Source organism: Amphiprion ocellaris, chromosome 14 (genome assembly GCF_022539595.1).
Source record: "Amphiprion ocellaris isolate individual 3 ecotype Okinawa chromosome 14, ASM2253959v1, whole genome shotgun sequence".
Taxonomy (NCBI): Eukaryota; Metazoa; Chordata; class Actinopteri; family Pomacentridae; genus Amphiprion; species Amphiprion ocellaris.
In genome coordinates, this window is record NC_072779.1 from 27,134,597 (window position 1) to 27,153,961 (window position 19,365).

General features: G+C 39.2%; 2 protein-coding genes across 2 annotated transcripts in view; one reads left to right on the top strand and one right to left on the bottom strand.

The window, feature by feature from the left end:
• The window catches only part of LOC111567938 (E3 ubiquitin-protein ligase RNF43), a 111,703-nt gene extending 106,729 nt beyond the window's left edge, over nucleotides 1-4,974 (top strand). Inside the window, exons 7-9 of the mRNA XM_023269335.3 lie at nucleotides 91-193; nucleotides 539-2,041; nucleotides 2,235-4,974. Of these exons, the coding sequence (XP_023125103.2) occupies nucleotides 91-193; nucleotides 539-2,041; nucleotides 2,235-2,260 (1,632 nt within the window). The 3' untranslated portion in view covers nucleotides 2,261-4,974. The remainder of the gene's footprint in view (nucleotides 1-90; nucleotides 194-538; nucleotides 2,042-2,234) is intronic.
• A 2,865-nt stretch (nucleotides 4,975-7,839) lies between these two features.
• On the bottom strand, nucleotides 7,840-16,391 carry hpda (4-hydroxyphenylpyruvate dioxygenase a). Its single transcript, XM_023269338.3, has 14 exons — nucleotides 16,322-16,391; nucleotides 16,080-16,106; nucleotides 15,733-15,795; nucleotides 15,059-15,163; nucleotides 14,931-14,973; nucleotides 14,768-14,850; nucleotides 13,143-13,232; nucleotides 12,941-13,047; nucleotides 12,038-12,115; nucleotides 10,872-11,034; nucleotides 10,640-10,711; nucleotides 10,404-10,526; nucleotides 10,201-10,317; nucleotides 7,840-8,168 (listed from the first exon to the last, which is right to left on the bottom strand). The coding sequence occupies exons 1-14, from the start codon at nucleotides 16,322-16,324 to the stop codon at nucleotides 8,055-8,057; spliced, it is 1,188 nt and encodes a 395-aa protein (XP_023125106.1). The 5' UTR covers nucleotides 16,325-16,391; the 3' UTR covers nucleotides 7,840-8,054.
• Nucleotides 16,392-19,365: the final 2,974 nt, after the last annotated feature.

Consider the following 19,365-nt stretch of genomic DNA (forward strand, 5'->3'; position numbering starts at 1 on the left):
AGAGAGTGCAACAAATATAATGTGTATGATTCAACTATTTGTTGTTAGTTATTTATCGTCAGCTCTGCCTCTGGCTCATTTTCATCCCAGCATCTGAGGATAATCTCCTGTGCTCATGAGTTCCATAAAGACTGTGTCGACCCCTGGCTGCTGCAGCACCGTACCTGTCCCCTCTGCATGCACAACATCATGGGTGAGGACAAGTAGATTTCTGGTTCTGGTAGAGATGGCACAGATGCAGAAAGATTAAAGGAATCTTTCTATTTTACTGGCTACATCAAAATACTAAGGTTGTTTTTAAAATTTAATCTTGAGAAGGAAAGTTTTGCCAAAGGAAACTTTGCAATGTTTTTTTTATTTCTTTTCTTTTGGAAACAGGTCTGTGCAGCTCTTTGGAATTTGAAATTTGGAATTTAAATACATTTACAATTTTAGTGACGACAGCCACTGTAAGGCATGTTTTAGACATATCTCACAGTTGATAACTGCTCTACAAAATGAAAATACCACTGTATTCTGACACTGTTGTGCTTCACAGGGACCGAGCGACAGGCCCAGAGGAGCAGACTCCATCAGAGTCCAGAGCAAAGCCAAGGCTTCCTGCACCCTCAGCCTTACAGTGGCCCTCACAACCACCCTTTTCCCCAGCATGCTATCCCCTTCTCTATGAGGCCCCACTATCCTCGTGGGCCCTCTGGACCTTTTCCCAATCTGGGCCACTACAATGGCTCTTCTCCCATGGACACTCAGACTTTACGTTTCCTCACCAGCAGGCCGCTGGGCTCAGGCTGTGGGTACCACCTTCCTGCAGAGGGTCCGGGGAGGCCCCACAGGATTGGAGGTAACTGCAGGACTTCCACGCACCACTACACCCCCCGTCGGTCATGCCACAACTATCGCTCATCCTGTCCAGCCCAGCGCAGCGCATCCAGCTCGAGACTGCATCACTCTGTCTCTGTCACACCACAAACCCGTGGAGCGCTGACCCATAGCCGGCAAGACGATGGTAGCTGCTCAGGAGGCAGCTATCGCACAGAGCGCAGTGGATACCTGGCTGACGGGCCAGCGAGTGACTCCAGCTCTGGGCCATGCCACGGCTCCTCCAGTGACTCAGTTCTCAACTGTACTGATGTGTCCCTGCAGGGAGTTTATGGCAGCTGGTCCACCTTCCGTAGCTCTCTGAGTAGTGACTATGATCCTTTGGTGTATTATGGGCCTGGTCCTGGACGCGCTCCTCACAGGAACAGTCTGGAGGCTGGTTCCCAGACCCGGCCCAGGTCTCTGGATTCTGTAGTGAACAAAGCGGGCTGCCACGAAGAACAGCCGCAGACTGTATTCAGCCACATCCACTACCACCAGCACAGACACCACCACTATGAGGAGGGGGAGCACAGCCAAGGCCCCAACAGAGGCTCAGATGAGGAGCAGGGAGCAGCTGCAGCTGCCCCTGCTAACCTTGTCCTGGACAAAGACTCCCCTGTGTGCCCTCCAAAGCACAGCACCTGCCACTGCCCCAAACCAGATCCCACTGATCTGCCCAGTCCTGTGATGGAGTGTCAGGACCATGACCATGACCCCAGCAGCCCCACAGGACCTCCTGTCCTCGTGTCCCCCATCCCCTTACAGCTCCAGCCCCACTGCTGCCACCAGGGACATGCTGCAGCTCCTCTTGGGCGAGTGGGGGGCTGTGTGCTTGATGGTCCTTCTGTTCGTTTCCACCAGAGCCTGGATCTGCAGGACGATCGTAGCATCCACATCCACTACAGTCAAGGCCAGGGCTTCTGCTGCTCTCCCCCTGAGCTGCACCCTGCCTTGCTCCCTGTGCCCCTCATTCTGGAATCGGGGGGGATCGATGACTGGTCTTGCTGTGCCGGAGCCCATGTTGTGTGGCAAAAACGGGTGCAGCAGGCCCACTCGGAGCCTCAGCTCCTGGGACCTGGGATCGCGATGGACCGGTCACCCTGCAGGTTCCACCAGGGGCCTGCTGCTGACCGCAACACAGACATTTGTTTATACTGCCAGTCATTACACCACAGTCAGGGTAGGTGTCACCTCTTTATCTTTAATAACACGATCAGTTGTCTGATTTTAAACCATAATTTCCATTAATTACAATAAGGGTCTTGCTTTCTTTGCTTTCACCATCATTTGTATTGACTCTGTGACTCAGTTGTATTGATTCTTTGTTTTTCATTGTAATTTAAGTGTGACTTGGTGTGTTTTTGTGTCCACAGGATCAGAAGAGGAGTCTGGAGTGTGAGAACTTGTTGCATCCCCATTATCATATTGCTACACAGGAGCCATAATAATAAAGCCTCTCTTCGGCTCCTATGTCTTCTATATAATTCCACCAGCAAAGCCTTCATTCAGATGATTCCCCGCCTGCCTCTAGGATTCCAAGCTACAATGATGAAATGATCCTCATTACTAAAAGTGAAATTGGAATAATGCTGAACCTTTGTGATATTTAATATCAAAATATACTGAATGAACTGAACATGTGAAGATGGGGTGTTGCTGGGGAACCCACCTTGTCAGTTATAGGAAGAATATTTACAAAATCATAAGTTTCCAAGCTCCTTGGTGACAACTAACGAATGATCCTTGCTTTGGGTGTTGAGCCCTCATGAAGTGAGAATCCATCTCTGCATTGCTCACTCTTTTACAAAATAACTTGATTTATCTTTGAGGTACTTAACTTTCACATGCGCAGTCTTCGCCTTCCTTCGCTGAGTCCAGTCTCAGCTGAGAGATGCTTTTCTCTCCAGCCTACCTCAGCACAGATTTCTTAACACGCCTCACACAGGGAATCTTTAAAGGTACTGCTGTAGTGATTTTTTTTTCTTTTTAGTCATGTAGCTCACATAAACTCAACAAAAAAGTTATCCTCCCAGGAGTCCACCCTGTCCAAAAGGAGAGGAAGGTTGATGCTCAGCCCCTCAAACAACAAGCATTCACTGAGGTTGCTGAGCCTGCATCGCATGGGGCTTGTTTTCATTATTTCAATAATGGCAGCTGTTTTGTTTGTGTTTCGGATATTTTTTTTTTGGGTAGGGGTGGGGGTTCAATTTTTCTTCAACTTTCTAAAGGAACCAGTTTGACTGAATTTCGTTATTGTCATTACAAGCTATTGTCTTGTTTTTGTCATTTCTCTTGCCAGTGGTTACTTCACGTTTGACCTCAGTGCTGTTCAATCCCCGGATCAGTGAATAGGCTTCATCAGAAGGATAACAATTATATCCTCAGCTCCTCTAACTCATCACAATGTTGTATTATCCTCCTAAAAGGTTAAACTTGTTTTCCAGCATTTAAGGCTCCAGGTAAAAGCTTTCATACTGCAGCCATAGAAATGACATAATGACCATAAGATGGCATAACTGGAGTAAAGCCATGCTAGATAGACCCAATAGCATCAGCTTGGTTTGTTGTTGCAGCAGTTTAACTAAAGCTTAGCGTGCCTTTCCCATAATTATAAAGTGTATGAGTAGTAAAAATGTGTCCAGAACAATCAAACACTGGAAATATGGGAAGAATTCATCTTAGTTACAGTAGTAATACCAGAATCAGTGAAAATCCTTTGTTGTGATAAATGTGTATTGCCAGTCCCTGCTTTTGAGCTTAAGGCACTTGAAGGAAGATCCTTGTTGAAGCAGAAATCAGAGGTGTTGGAAAGACTTTTTACATTCTGATAGTTCTTAAAAGGTTTAATCATATGAAAACTGCAAACAGACGAATCAAGGTTTAATCTATTTTACCTAATACTCCCACACTGGCAGACAGACAAAAAATGTGTTTATATTTCAAGAAGATAATTGCGGATAAAAGTAGGCCTCACTATGCTGTCAAAGATGACTCACTTATCTTCTGTTTAACCAATGATTTCTTCATGCTCACAGACTAACTAATCTGAGATCAGAGGAGTAACTATTCTATTTTTAGTGCAGACTTTCTCTTGAAGGCTCACTGGAAATGTGATTTATTTGCAGATGCAGGTACAGCCGAGAAAGCACTCATGGATATTGCAGTAGCACTTACTAAACCTTCACATGACCCTCATTTATTCATTCAAACTGTTCATAATCCTAAATCAGGAACCTCCCAACTCACAAAGCTCTTACCTGTCGAACCAAAGAGGCAAAATTTTGAACACTTTGTTGTGTGTGTTGTGCCTTTTTTCCTGCTCCAGGCCTTTTTTGAATCTCAGCGTGACTCTCTGCAGACAAGAGAGAACATGCTAAAATTGAAGTGCAAATCATTCTGGACTCAATAGTTTTGGACAATCATGCAGAATGTTTCACCTGCAGTCCCTCATACTAATACCTCACTTTGAATGTGTCAACGCAGCGTCCTCTAGCTAAAGTATCAGGGTTTCCGTTTCATACCCAAAAAGTCTCAGAAACTGAGATGGAAATGACTGAATTACAAGCAGCACTTTGGCTTCAGCAGGTTTTTATAGAAGATGAAAAACAACATAAAACTTATAGTATTCATGTAAAGCAAGCCCGAAATCATCAGCACATGAAAAAAAAAAAAGCTTTTAGCGATGCTGCAGAATATCTGGTGTGATTTCATCCTGTTCACGATCTTTGTCTTTGTGTTGTTCATGTGTTTGTTTTCATGTTTTTCAAGAATAATGAGCTGAAACTGCCTTTTCTAATAGAGTAACAAAAAAAGTCCCTCCAGAACTTTAAGGGATGTGTCAGTATATTTTGGATACTTTGTGTACAAAAAGAGAACAACAAAAACAGAAATGAAATAGTGTTGTATTTTATATATAATAGAACATTTCAATATAGTGACATGTCACTAATATATTTATTTACTAATATATTTATCCATTTTGTCCAGGTTTGAAAGAAAGAGTGGTTTCTGTATAGACTGAATGTTTCTATATGGAAACTGACTGGTGCCATCACAGATATATCAACCTGTCTTCATTCCAATTATATGCAAATAAATTATTTTGAAATATAATCTATGTGCTAAATTTTTCATTTTTATTTATTTTATTTTTTTGGCAGGAGAATACAAAGAGCATTTGCATGCCAGCATTGTGAACAAAATGATTCAGCCTGATAGTTTTTGGTCTACTTCCCATAAAATTATTAAATGTAATTTATTAATAATTGGTGATTTTATTTGATTTCAGATAAATTCTGGAAACACAGTTTTCTCTAAACACAAGGAACACAAAGGGAATTCAGTAAGATGTCAAATATATATGCAGCGCCTATAAAAAATATTAATATATATATATATATATATATATATATATATATGTATTTATGTATTTATATATATATATATATATATATATATATATATATATATATATATATATATATATATATATATATATATATATATATATATATATATATATATATATATATATATATATATATACAAAAACAAACTTATTTCTACGTAGCAATGCCAATTCTTTATGAATATACACTACTGGTCAAAAATTTTAAAATACCCCAATTACTTCAGTTTTTTATTATAAATTATGCATGTTAATGTCTTAATGTACTCTGAAATGAAAGCATAGAACAAATAAAACAAATGAAGTTTTTAAAAAAAATCAATGTAGAAACCAAAATGCATTCTAAACTTTTGACTTTTCAAAGTAGCCACCTTTGGCAGATATAACAGCTGAACACACTCGTAGCATTCTTTCCACAATGAAAATCAAATTTTCTTCAGAAAGTTCTTCCCAACTCTGTTGTAGAAGTTCCCATAAATGTGTAGCACTTGAAGGTTACTTTGCTTTCATTCTTCTGTCTAGTTCATCCCAAACCAGCTCTATGGGGGTTTGAGTCTGGAGACTGTGCTGGCCATGCTATGTTTTCAAGCTTAACTTCTTGTTCTTTGTTCCTAAGATAGTTCTGGCATAGCTTGGACTCATGTTTTGGGTCATTACCTTGCTGTAGAAAACCCTTGACCAATTAGGAACATACCAGAGGGTACTGCATGGCACTGCAGAATGCTGTGGTAGTCATTTTAGTTAGGGGTACCTCTCATTCTGTACAAGTCAGCGACCCTGGATCCAGTAAAACAGCCCCAGACCATCATGCTTCCTCCTCCATGTTTGACAGTTGATGTCACACACTGAGGAACCATCCTTTCTCCTACTCAACAGCGTACAAAAATCCTGCGTGAAGAACCAAGGATTTCAAATTTTGATTCATCAGTCCATAATAACTTCTTCCAGTCTTCAGTAGTCCATTAGCGGTGTTTCATGGCCGAGACAAGCTTCTTTTTCTTATTCTGATGTCTGAGCAGTGGCTTTCTTGCTGCAACTCGATCTGTGAAACCTGCAACTCCAAGTGTTCTCTTCACAGTTGAAAGTGAGACTTTGTACTACAACCACTATTAAGCTGTGCTTGAAGTTGTTGTCCTGTGAGCCGCCTATCATCAAGCTCCTGACTCTCAGAAACTTGTCTTCTGATCTGTTGTGGCTTTAGGTCTTCCAGATCTCTTCCTGTCGGAGTTTCCCCCAGTGTCTGAGTGAATCTTGATGGTGAAGAAAACTGTATTCACTGACACTTTGACTTTCTTCACAATTTCTCTGTAGGAAAGACCTACATTTTGAAATATTATGACGGTCTGTCTCTCTTCTATTGTTAATTACCTTTTCCTCACCATTTTTATAGCAGCGCACTACTTTCTGAAGTACAATAATTCAAAAATTGCTCTCAAGGGTATGGTGCCGCTGTGTGTTCCAACAGTACTTTTATGCAGACAGAGGGGGTTGTCAGTAGTCAAGAATGGTTGGGACATCTGTAGGATTTGGTAGCACCAACTTTCAAGGCTTGATCAACTTTCATTGCTGCAGAACAGCTTTAAGTTGTTAACCCATTTCTTGTTCACTGAAAAATGCCTTTTTGTATAATTCTGAAATGTACATTATTTTTCAGTTTTGCGTATCCTCACCTTTGTTTAACCTCTGGCAGTTCACTTCTTACCTTTGTACCATTCCAAGCTATTCATTGGGCTTGAACTACTTGCATTTCAATAAAAAAATTGAAAAAATTGGGGCATTCTGAAACTTTTGGCCGGTAGTGTATATAGATGCATACATCATTATTCAGTAGCTGCACCTTTGGCCACAATTACAGCATTGAGCCTTTGCAGATAGTCTCAGTCAACCTTGCACATCTGGACGCTGTAATTTCACCAAATTCTTTTTTTTGCAAAACTGCTCAAGCTCTGTCAGGTTACACAGGGATCATTAGGGATTAATCCTTTTTAAGTCCAGCCACAAATTCAGAATTTGTTGAGCTCTGGGCTCTGACGTAGCCACTTCACAATAGAATGCTGAATGCTTTCTTTATTTGTGAAGAATTGCAAACCAAACTCCAAACCTTAAAATTACACGTAAAATATCCTGTATCTTAATTTGTGATGTGTTGTAATTATGCAACCTCAAAATCACTGCACAGTGTTAGATGAACTTTAATGAATGTGATCTCTAGTAATGCATCAAAACGCTGAAAGTGAGTCTGTTTTTCAGAATTTGAGAGATTTCAGGGATTTCAGTGGTGTAATGCAGAGGAGATAATGACTCCAACTGCATTCTGAATATTATTTGAGGTCATTCTGTGTTTTATTAACACCACAGATTCACACATTTGAATCCAGCTGTTTTCCCCTTTTCTTGGTCATTGTGTTAAACTAAGTCAGCTGTTTTCTGGCTGCAGCTTCATATTTGGCGCAAAGACATGAGAGCAGTGCCAATTGTCTCCTGTAGCTCTCCAGTAAAAAGCAAATAAGTGTCAAACTATTCCTTGAATATCCGTACCTTCGTTTCCCAAACACACTTGCCAGCCCACACCAACATGAGTTTCTTTATTTAGCCATACACCGTGCAATCTACTGACAGCTTAAAGCATATCTCATAACACTTGCAGCTTGTCACATGCAGATATTCAACACTCTGCATTTGTGTTTGATACATTGCAGTTGTGGTGGGAGCCGCTGATGACCTGTGAAATGTATAGCCATATATAACAGTCTTGGTGTGTGGTTTGGCAGCAGCAGTTGGAGGATCAGTAGAAGGCTTTGGCCTTCCCTTCAGGTGTCAGCACAGTGAGGTTGCCCCTGGCATCTTGGTCCTTCTCAATGGCCTCAAAGAGAGACTTGAAGTTTCCTGCCCCAAAGCCCTGGAGAGAGAACAGACACACACAGATGGATAATTACCCAAAGATCTGCCTTCTTCTGTGTCATTTGTTATGGCTCTGGGGATCTTCTGTCAGACTGCATTTGGGGTGTTTAACACTTTGATGTCAGATCACAAATGGCAGATAAATATTCTCACAGGGTTCACGCATACCCCCACCCACACACACACACACACACACACACACACACACACACACACACACACACACACACACACACACACACTCTGACAGGGAGGTCTGCTTTACCAGGACCTTTCAAATTAATCATGTAAATATTTTCATAGATAATCAAAACATCAAGTGTTGGTGGTTCCTCTGAGAGATTCTTTGCTGTGGTTCAGATTCGGTTTCTCACTTTCATGCATTGTATCCACATCTGTGGACTCTGGAGAGTGACAAGAAGTGCGTGTTCTGACAGGCAGAATGGGTGCTGGGTGTTAAAAATTTAGTGCCACGGGGTGCAACCCAATCCAAAGATCTCCCTTGCTGTGAAGCAGGCAGCCTTTTAATCTGTATCTCTGATAGATTTACTGAGCTTTTACAAGTGGGCTGCTCTTCCACAGCTCTCACTGGGTGGGAGCTGCAAACAGGTGTTCCAGCGGCTGTTTCTCCTTCTGTGAGGTGGTGAAGGTGGGAAACAGGACCACAGGCCTGTAAATACCAAGGCTGGATTACAAACCAGGCAAAGTAGGCAAATGTCCAAGGGCTCCAGTCCCTGCAGGGGCCCCATTAGTCATAATATTATTAATTACAAATTTGTCAGAAATTTGCACTACTGAAGTAAAACATTAACTGCGAGTACTGCAGAGACCTCATCAACACTTGGTTTCATGTTAAGGAGCCCAAATTCTTTGTAGGTATTTCCCTTTCATTCTCACTATAACTGCTTCCTCTAGAGCTACATCACAAAAATTATAGATCTGGAATTACAGAACGTTATCTTTCCTTTAAAGAGACAGGAGCTAAAATGAAGCTTTTCACATGGAAGGTGAAAAGATGTCCTACAGCAATGAACAGTATGAGAAAAATATAATGTTTTGCGAACACTAAAGCATGTGAATAAATTCTAGTGAACCCACAAAATAAGATGATGAACCTGTAATGCGTATGATATGGGCTCTTTAAGCTAAGTTGGTGGAAATTGTGTTTTTAGCTTTAATTTTTTGTGTTCAAGTACTTTACACACAGAGCATCCATTATTCCATCATGGAATTCTGTAATACTGCAACCAACAATTATCTTCATGGTGAGCTGATTGTTTACAGTATAAATGTCTGAAAAATAAGATATCAATATATTCTGTCAAAAACCAAGTTGAAAGTTGAAACTATGAAACTAGAAAATCTTTACGCGGCAGAAAATTGTGTGACTGAATTTGGCCTTTTTTTTGAAGAAAACAGATGAATTACAAATATATTATAATAAATGAATAAACTAGTCTTTTCAGCTCTCTTGTACTGGTCGGTTCTATGGTAGGAATGAACAGTGTGAGAACTACATCATGTCCTTTGGGGGAGAAAACTTATTTTTCTGTTTTAATAACTTAAATAGACAGATACAACATTTAGAAAGCTTTCATTTGTTTTTTTTTATTTATCTTTATTCCAGTCAGTGATAAGATTTGCACTCTGGCTTCTGCTCTGTAGCTCTATCTGATGCTGACTACAAGACAGCTGACTGAGGGGAATAGTTTCTTCTTTCAAGAAAGTAGTTTTTCATGATATTGTGCCATCACAGTTACACATGACACATGATTGTCACCTCCCAAAATCATGTTTTCAGGAGAGCTTGTGTTTTCATAAGAGGAGTTCAGCTCCCTCTGGTTCCCTTCTAATTCACACCATGGGGGTCAATAGGTGCCCAACAACAACTTCTTGTCCCCTGAGCAACACAGAGGTTAATCCAGCCATATCACCAATGTCAGGATGAACATGGCAAAGACAAATGCAAAGATTGCCCTCAGCTTACCACTTACCACACATACCAGTAGATTGCCTAACTGGTCACTTACAAAGTGGTTATTCCTCTGTATGACCTCCAGGAAAAGTGTTGGCCTGTCCTGCACAGGCTTGGTGAAGATTTGAAGGAGGTAACCTTTGTCATCAAAATCAACAAGGATTTTCAGTTCCTAAAAACAAAACACAGATGATTTATATTTTAGTATTTATTAGAAGAAAACTGTTAGAAAAATCTGTCTCACTGAAATCTCCTCACCTGTAAACGGTCAAGATCCTCCTTCACCTTGATTTTGGCAGTTTTGAGGCTCTCCCTCAGGGTGTCGTAGTATGTGTCAGGGGCTGCGAGGAACTCCATCCCTCTGGCTCGCAGGTTCACGATCTGTTTGAAGACAAATGTTGGAAAAAAGTCAGATCTCAAACCTGCCTTGAGAACATGATACTGTAGGTTAAAGTATAATTTTTAATCATAATGAAAAAACATAAGAGACTCACGGTTTGAATAATGTTTGTTGTGTTGAGAGCAATGTGCTGAACACCTGGACCCCCGTTGTAGTCCACATATTCCTGTCAGTACATCAGAGCAGGACACTCAATGGACACCTTTTATTATTACAAACATTCTCTTCAGAGTTCGCACAACTGCTCCTTAGGCTGCTGGAGTTACAGAACCGGTTATAGAACAAACCTCTGGGATAAACAGAGAAAATGGGCTGAGAGGTCACACCTGGATCTGTGACTTCTTCTTTCCCATGGCAGGTTCATTGATCGGCATCTTAATGGTCTCTTCGTAGTTAGTCACCACTATGGACCTGAGCGCGCTGTACTGAGTGTGGATCTGCTTGTCATCTATTGACCAGAACCGGTGGAACATCAAACACTTCTCGTACCTGGAATTTGAACACAAACAAGAAAAGTGATGATAAGCTGAAATAACAAGTCATACCTTGTTCGTTGAGTTTTGGATCAGGATTTTTAATTGTAATTGAAACAAGTGCTGGCATGGAATGTAACAGCACAAGGTACATTGACTCAAGTATTATTCTTCATTTTAAATTTAAGGTACACGTCTTTTACTTAATTTTTCTTTCCATACCACTTTCTACTTTTACTCCACAACATCTCACAGAGAAACATTGCTTGTTTAACTTCACTGTATTTATCTGAGAGCTTTAGTTACTTTAGTTAGTTAACTACAAATTAGTATTTTTGTACACAAAACATATAAAGAACTTACAAAATAAAATATTTTGTAATTCATTGAACTACCCAACACTTCATACAACCACAATTGAAACAATGAGTCAACTAGTTAATTACCCAGTTGACAGAAAGTGATTTTGATCATTATTTAAAGAACTTGTGAAAACAGTTCTTAAATGTTCCTAATTTTCAGAGATCAAACAATTGATTCATTGAGAAGATAATCAGTAGATTAGCCTATTATGAAAATAATCATTACTTTCAGCTGGATACAAAGTAGTTCAAAATGAAATGAAAACTCTACCTCAGCTAACTATAACAGTAAAATCCTGTTTTTACATTAATGCACAAGTAATAATGATCAAATGAAATGATATAATTAGACTATTAATATTATAGTATAATAGCATAGCAGATGCAGGAAACATATTTTGGCTTTGAGTACTTTTACCTTTATTACTTTAAGTACACTGTTGCGTTAATATATACTTTTACTATGTAATATTTTCAATGCAGGACTTCTGCTTAAGTAATGGATGTGAATACTTTGACTGCTTTCTGAATATGTGCACTAAAGTCACCCTGTGACAGTATTGCAGCGACAGTTTATGCAGTGTTTACTTGTCCTTTTGCCCCTGTGTGTGTCTGCTGTTCCTACTGTGTGTACGTGAGCTCAAACAGGAGTTTTACCATGCTGAAATTGGCACCATTTGGTCATCTGGCTGGTTTCCCACAATGTGATCGATAAAGTTCAAACCTCCTGGTGGACTACAGAGAAAACGGGGGAAAAACACTGTGTGGGTACTTTTCCATAGAAGTGAAATGAAAAAAACTGAGACCACCTCAGAGATATACATCAGATCCTCCCTAATTCTAAATACTTTCATGTGTGATGAAATTTGATCAAAATACACATTCAGTATTTTGTGTTAAAACAGGGTAAAATGTTTGTCTTTGATCAATGTCCATATTTTTATCTGGCTTTCACAGAAAAGGACAACTCTACATTTATAAAGCAGCTCTCTATAGCAAATTCTGGCAAAAAAGGTCAAATTATACCTATATATATATATATATATATATATATATATATATATATATATATATATATATAAAAATAAATAAAGGGAAAATTATTAACGTAAAGTAAATAAGTCTAGTTATGCAACTTTTGTAATTAAGTACAATTTTAAGACAATATAATTCTAATTTCTACTTCTATTATCTTACATTTTACAGGAATATTGTACATTTTACCATCATTTAACTGACACAACCTTACAAAAAACACAATAAATTGCAGCAACAATAGATCAATTGTACAACTGTAGTGTATATATATATATATATATATATATATATATATATATATATATGTATATATATATATATATATATATATATATATATATATATATATATATATATATATATATATATACATACATACATACATACATACATACATACATACATACATATATATATATATATATATATATATATATATATATATATATATATATATATGTTTATTAGCAGTGTGTTTTGGCTCTGTTTTATTGCAGGAGGCCTGTTATGTAAGAGACTCACAGTTTGGCTAACAGAGGATCCCTGAACAGAGGCTCTTTGTAGTTTGGCAGGAAAAGGCCTTTGTAGGGTCCAAGGTACTCAATGAGTGTGTGTGTCGTGTCTCCGTACTGGGGACAAAACATTTGCACAACATTATTACTCATTTCCACTTTCTGGAGTGTGTTTACATGAGGCTTTCCAATGTGAGTCACTCTTTGTGTACCGTCTGAATCACAGCATACTTGACCCTCCCGTGGCTATCCTGCTCCACCCAGGGCTGCTTCATGATGACAGCTCCTCGCTCCATGGCGGTCTGTCAGAGAAGGGGTGCAGGCGTCACTTTGGAAAAACACAAACTCGCTAATACTGTGTTTCTGCTTCTAGATGGTTCCTGAAAGCCCCCCAGTGGCTGAAGTAAGAATATTTTCCTATACACTGTTGCAGCTGTGACATGCTCACTGATGCATGTTAGAAAGCTGATGAGCTGCAGTACTGACCTGTGCAGTACGTCACTCATGATTGTGTCTCTGCAACCACCTGACAGTCACAGAGTTTATCTAAACCTCCAGTCTGACCTTGACTGAGTTCAAATGAGATGCTGAACCTCAAGGCTGCACTTCAGTAGAACCTGTTACAATGCTTGCATGTTTACTCCTATTACAACACACAAGAGAGCACCATGTATATATTACTAAACGTGAATGTGTGTTTTAAGGTGAAAGAAACAGCTACACAACCAGTAGAAGTTAGGGAATGTCAAGACCATGGAGTTCAAATCAATTACTTCTATTTATTTTATTTTACTATATTAAAAGTTGTGGGAAAATGTTGAAGTTGAGAGCAAGTTCTGAGGTATCTTTGAGGGGATTTCTTCATTTGCTTTATAGTTTTACTCCACTACAGTTTAAAGGCAAGTCTTGTATGTTTTACTCCACTGCATTTATCAAATAACTATAATTACAAAACATGATCAAAAAATTATTATAGACTTTCATCATTGGCTATGATAAGTTAAAATTTGTTGATTTAACTTATAAAAACTCATCTCTGTTTAATGTATATAGAGGTTTTCATCTATTTAAATATTCTGTTCTACACTGTTGTGTCTTGTAGAATGTGCAGATCTATGAAGCTCCCGCATCTCTCTCTTCACCTCTCCCCACCCACTGCAGCTCGAGCACATCTGCTCACCTACAGCTCGGCTGAAATACTGTGAAACTGCTCTCTGCTGTACAATAGTAGGTTGCACATTGGAGTATTTCAGCAATTATTGTTCAAAATGGAAATTGATTTTGGTAAAAAGGAATGATATGGAGTTCCACCCTGCAAGTTGACAGGACTTGTTCTTCAAGTTTGTTACTTAGAAAACCATAGAAGTCGGAATCTGTGTTTTTGCGACTTGTAATATTCTAGCATATAAAAAAATCATACGGACATGTTAGCAAGGTGAAAAAAAAGGGGATATTTGCTTGATTTGAGAATTAAGATAGAAAGTAAATCAAAATAAGCCTACTATTACCAGTTGCTACAATAAAGTGATGGACACTTTAGTGCAGCAATAGTGTTAAACTAATAACATAATAAACATTACTCTGAAACTGGCCATCTGCACAATGGGTAATTTTAGATTTTAAATGTATTTTGATGTGAAAATTTTTGTACCTTCACTTGTGTAAAATTTTAAATGCAGTGCTTCTACTCAGATATTTCTTACCCTTTCCACCACTTTATAGAAATGTATAGCTCTGTAAAATGATGTTTATCTGTAAGTGTATAATTTTTTTAACAACACTTTGCATGAGTCGTTCAACACATTGAAGTCACACACTGATCCTCCATTAATGTTACCTTGACTAAGAAATCACAGTCCTCAACTTGGAAAGCGATGTCTTTGACTCCATCTCCATGTTTAATCAAGTGTTCTCCCATCTCTGCAGGAAGACATAGCCATGTTGAAGCACAGTCATTTCATCATTCATACAGTATCAGGTATCCTGATGAGAAACCTCACCTTCATTTCCTGGATTTAATGGAGATTGAAACACAAGTATGATCTGGGAGGGGAGAGGGGGAGTGGTTGTGTTTATACAGAAGATGGATATAATTTAAATTCAAACACTCAGGATGTTAACTTGGTACCTTATCCTGTCTGATGACATGAGACACCACCTCTCTGCTGCCAGTCTCCAGACCTTTGTAGGCCAGAAGCTCGAAGCCCATCTTATCACAGTAGAACGAGGCTGCCTGCAAGGTGATTGAAGTGACACTTACTGTAGTTACAATGAGTAGAAGAAACAGTTCTTTACATGAAAGACAGTCAGATTTATTTCTATTATCTCCTTCACAAATCATATTCAACTTTATTCAAATTCAGTGAACCATGATAAAATTTCAGTTTTCATTCTTTTTCCCTATTAGGAGATACATAATTTTGTCTACAGTATGTCCCAACGCTGATGAAAACATTAAATGACACCAATTATGCAAACAGTGACTTCACATAGCTTGTTCTTATGCAACCAGCTCTCCAAAACTCAGAAATTTTCAGTTTATTTTTATTGTTTTTTAATCAGGGCTAAATTTTTCTCTAAATACTCAAAGTCAACACAGTAACTGAATTTAACCTGTTACAAGAGTACAGAAACATGAAGGTAACATTGAATTTTCAAATGCAATTCCTCTGGGATCAAAAAAAATAATCTAAACCTCAATATGAATGATATGGATAACCTTTGCATTGATGCTGAAACCAAGAAAATATCCTATATGACAAAATAAATTCCCAGTCTTGTGTGCAGGTTTTGGATACTGACCTGTTTGGCGTTGCCGACCCAGAAGGTGACATGATGAAACCTGAGAAACTTTCCCCTTGCAGGCTGAAAAAGTTAAAGTATATCAAAGAAAATAAATTAGCAAAGTAGTTACAGATTCCTTCAGGTGATAAGTACCACAGTGACTCAAAGACATTTCTGTGTTTTAAGTATGATATCAAGTTTTAAGAGTAAGGCTGGAGTGTTTTATTTATTCCTAAATCTTTCAAGCACTCATGCATGATGCAAGCATTTTTTGCAGAACTAACTGCTGTAAGTGTAGACATCAAACTGCATCAAACACCACAGACTTCTGCCCACCAAAAAATGTAAGAAATATATAACCTCACCTTCTCTCCTTTATCTGTGTAGCTTGTCTAAGAAGGAAAGATAACACATAATTATTATAACTTCATTAGCAAGCGCTCAGTGTGACCTGCAGTCCACAGATCTCAGATTTATAAAATGACTTAAGTGGCTCTTAACCAGAATTATTATCTCCACAATTACTCAGCTGTGAAACCGTTCACTGTGCCACAGCTAAGAACATCTGCTCATCACAATGCTCTCTGATTACAAGGATGTCTCTTACCATGCTGAGATCGCAGATGGGCCTCAGTTCACAGGAGAGACAGATCAAAAATCAGTGCCCAGCACGACTGCTTGTAGATAAGTACTGACCTGATGTCCAGCTGTGATTGGTCCTTTAGGATCTACACCCACCTGTCCGCCTCCTCACTTCCTCATGCACTTTAGCTAAAAAGTTCAGCAGCACTAAATCAACTTCTGTCATCTCTCCTGAGTCCTTGGACCAATCAGTCCTCAGAGACACAGTCGTCGTAGAAACATGGACACATTAACCTCAGGAAAGAGAAAACAAAGCACATATGCTACGCTCTCAATCTAGTCTGGGATGTTTTCCGTGAAACACAGAACAAACCCCTCATAAGCAAATAAAGACAGAAAAATGTTTTATTTCTAACGTAACTGAGGCTCATGAGGCCTTACAACAACCATGATGCATCCAGAATGCGAAAAATTTAACTTGGAGCTCTGCAGTCATTAAAAATGCAGTGACAGTGATGATGAGGGTAAATAATGAGAGGTAAGCCTGTCTCACAGCAGTCCCTCTGAGATCCTCACTGGTTTCTGATTTCCACCACCAGAGGGAGCAACGCTGCCTGACATTAACCACAAACCCAGAAACGCAAACTGATGAACACGTACCAGAATAGAATAGAATAGAATAGAATAGAATAGAATAGAATAGAATAGAATAGAATAGAATAGAATAGAATAGAATAGAATAGAATAGAATAGAATAGAATAGCCACTTTATTGTCAACCAGAGCATATACTAGTTGGTGCACATCCGACTGAAATTTCAATGCAAAAAGCTCACCATCAGATTGATAAAAAATAAAAAATATATAAAAAAACAAAATGAAAAAATTATTGAGTAAAAAAAAATTTCACTATATACATGTAAAAAAACTATATATATATATGTGTGTGTGTGTGTGTGTGTGTATATATAAAAAAATATATATATATATACATATATATATATATATATATATATATATATATATATATATATATATATATATATATATATATATATATATATATATAAATAATATATTTTTATATATATATATATATATATACACAGTCCAGGGGGGCAGTGTGGTGATGATGTGGTCCTTGACCAGCCTCTCAAAGCACTTCATCATTATGGGTGTAAGTGCCACAGGGCGGTAGTCGAGGCAGGTGATGGTGGATTTTTTGGGCGCTGGTATGATGGTGGCGGATTTAAAACAGGATGGAACAACAGCCTGCTCCAGCGAGGTGTTAAAGATGCCACATACCAGATACATAGCTTTCTACTTGCATGCAATCTGAGCTTGAAGGATTCCCATGAAGGACCTGTATTCACTGTTTTTATTGAATACTTTTACATTCTTTTAACAGTCCTTCATTTACTTAGACAAAAATGTTTAAAACTGGTTATAACACCTCAATCAGTATTAATTTACATCGCAGTGTGTAGCAAATAAAAATCCTAATAATTATTGTATTCTCTCTGGGCACGTTTTGAAGCTGAAGACGTAGAACAAAAACAGTGTGTGACCACAGCTACGGTGCTATAAACTGCATGGGCATGTCATATATATATTTATACACATGGGCCAGTCTGTTCATGACAAACATTAATTGTGCAGTTAGCTTTTCTACAAGTTTGCATAAAGACTTAAAGATTTATTTTTTCTAATGCAGTGGTTCCCAACCTGGGGTCCGTGGCCCCCCAGGGTGGGCACCAGAAATCTGAGGGGGGGTGCGAAGCTTTGTCTGCTCTGAGGCTGTGACGTTATAGAAAATAGATTTTTACATTGTGGATAAAATCAGAGTAACAGACTCACTGTGTCATCACAAGTCTACCCATAAAACATTTTTAAAACACATTTATTTGGTCCTTCTTCAAAAATCCTTTGCTACTTCGATGGCCACACCTCCTTGACCTTTCAACTTCTCTCCACGTTTTCTTCAGGTTGGCTCGCTAGTTCATCCCGATTCATTAGTTTGTGTGCAGTTAGAAAATTACTGACGGAAACGGTGTCTGAAAAACGCAAAACGGGTGACGATTCATCAGTACCTGAAAACTCCGGCTATACCTCGAGAGTTACCTTAAATTTGGTTTTATTAAAGGACAAGACAGAATTATGTCATTTGTGGTGAAATGCTCGCAAATGACAGAATGAAGCCAGCAAATTACGGCGACGTCAGGAAACAAAATACAGTTCGGTAGGCAGGCGCCGCGCTGGGGGTGCGCTGGGGCTGGGGTGCAGCTTATAGGTGGGGCTCCAAGCCAAACAGGTTAGGAACCACTGTTCTAATGTACAGTAACAACTGGGAGTGATCAGAGAAGACTGCATCTAATGATTATTATCACAATTTATTAAGATGGCGCCTACTGAGTGGCAGATAGTTGCAGCAGCTCCGACCCCTCTCTTTGTTTATAGTGACCTTTTCGCACTTTTAGCTTTTCTTTACTTTTTTCTTTTCTACAGTTGTCGCTCCGGCATACGTCCATTCCTTGATGTAAAGCTGGTGAGACTGCTGTTGTGTTTTTAATGTTTTTCGGACTTCTAAACGCTACATCGGTGAACACTCTCTGCCGTAGCCCAGCTGTTGTTTACACCCGGGAGCAGCTGTTAGCGCCTAGCCAAGTTAAGCTACATCCCGAAGCACGACTGGAGATCCCCGCCAAACTATGGAGGAGAAGGAGGGCATGCAGAGCCGGAGTAAAACGCAGCGAAAGGAGACGACGGTATAAACCACACCTTCCATCTGTTATCACGGGAAACACGAGGTCTCTCCTACATAAGATGGATGAGCTGGTGGTGCTAACGCGGCTACAGCGGGAATACCGAGAGTGCAGTCTACTTCACTTCACAGAAACCTGCCTGAACGAGTTAACCCTGGACTCACTGGTGCAACTCGACGGGTTTCATCTCATCAGAGCAGACAGAGACATGAGGGAGAGTGGTAAGAAGAAGGGCGTTGGAGTAGCGGTGTTTGTGAACAACAAGTGGTGTAACCCTGGGCACATTTATATCAAGAAGCAACGGTGTA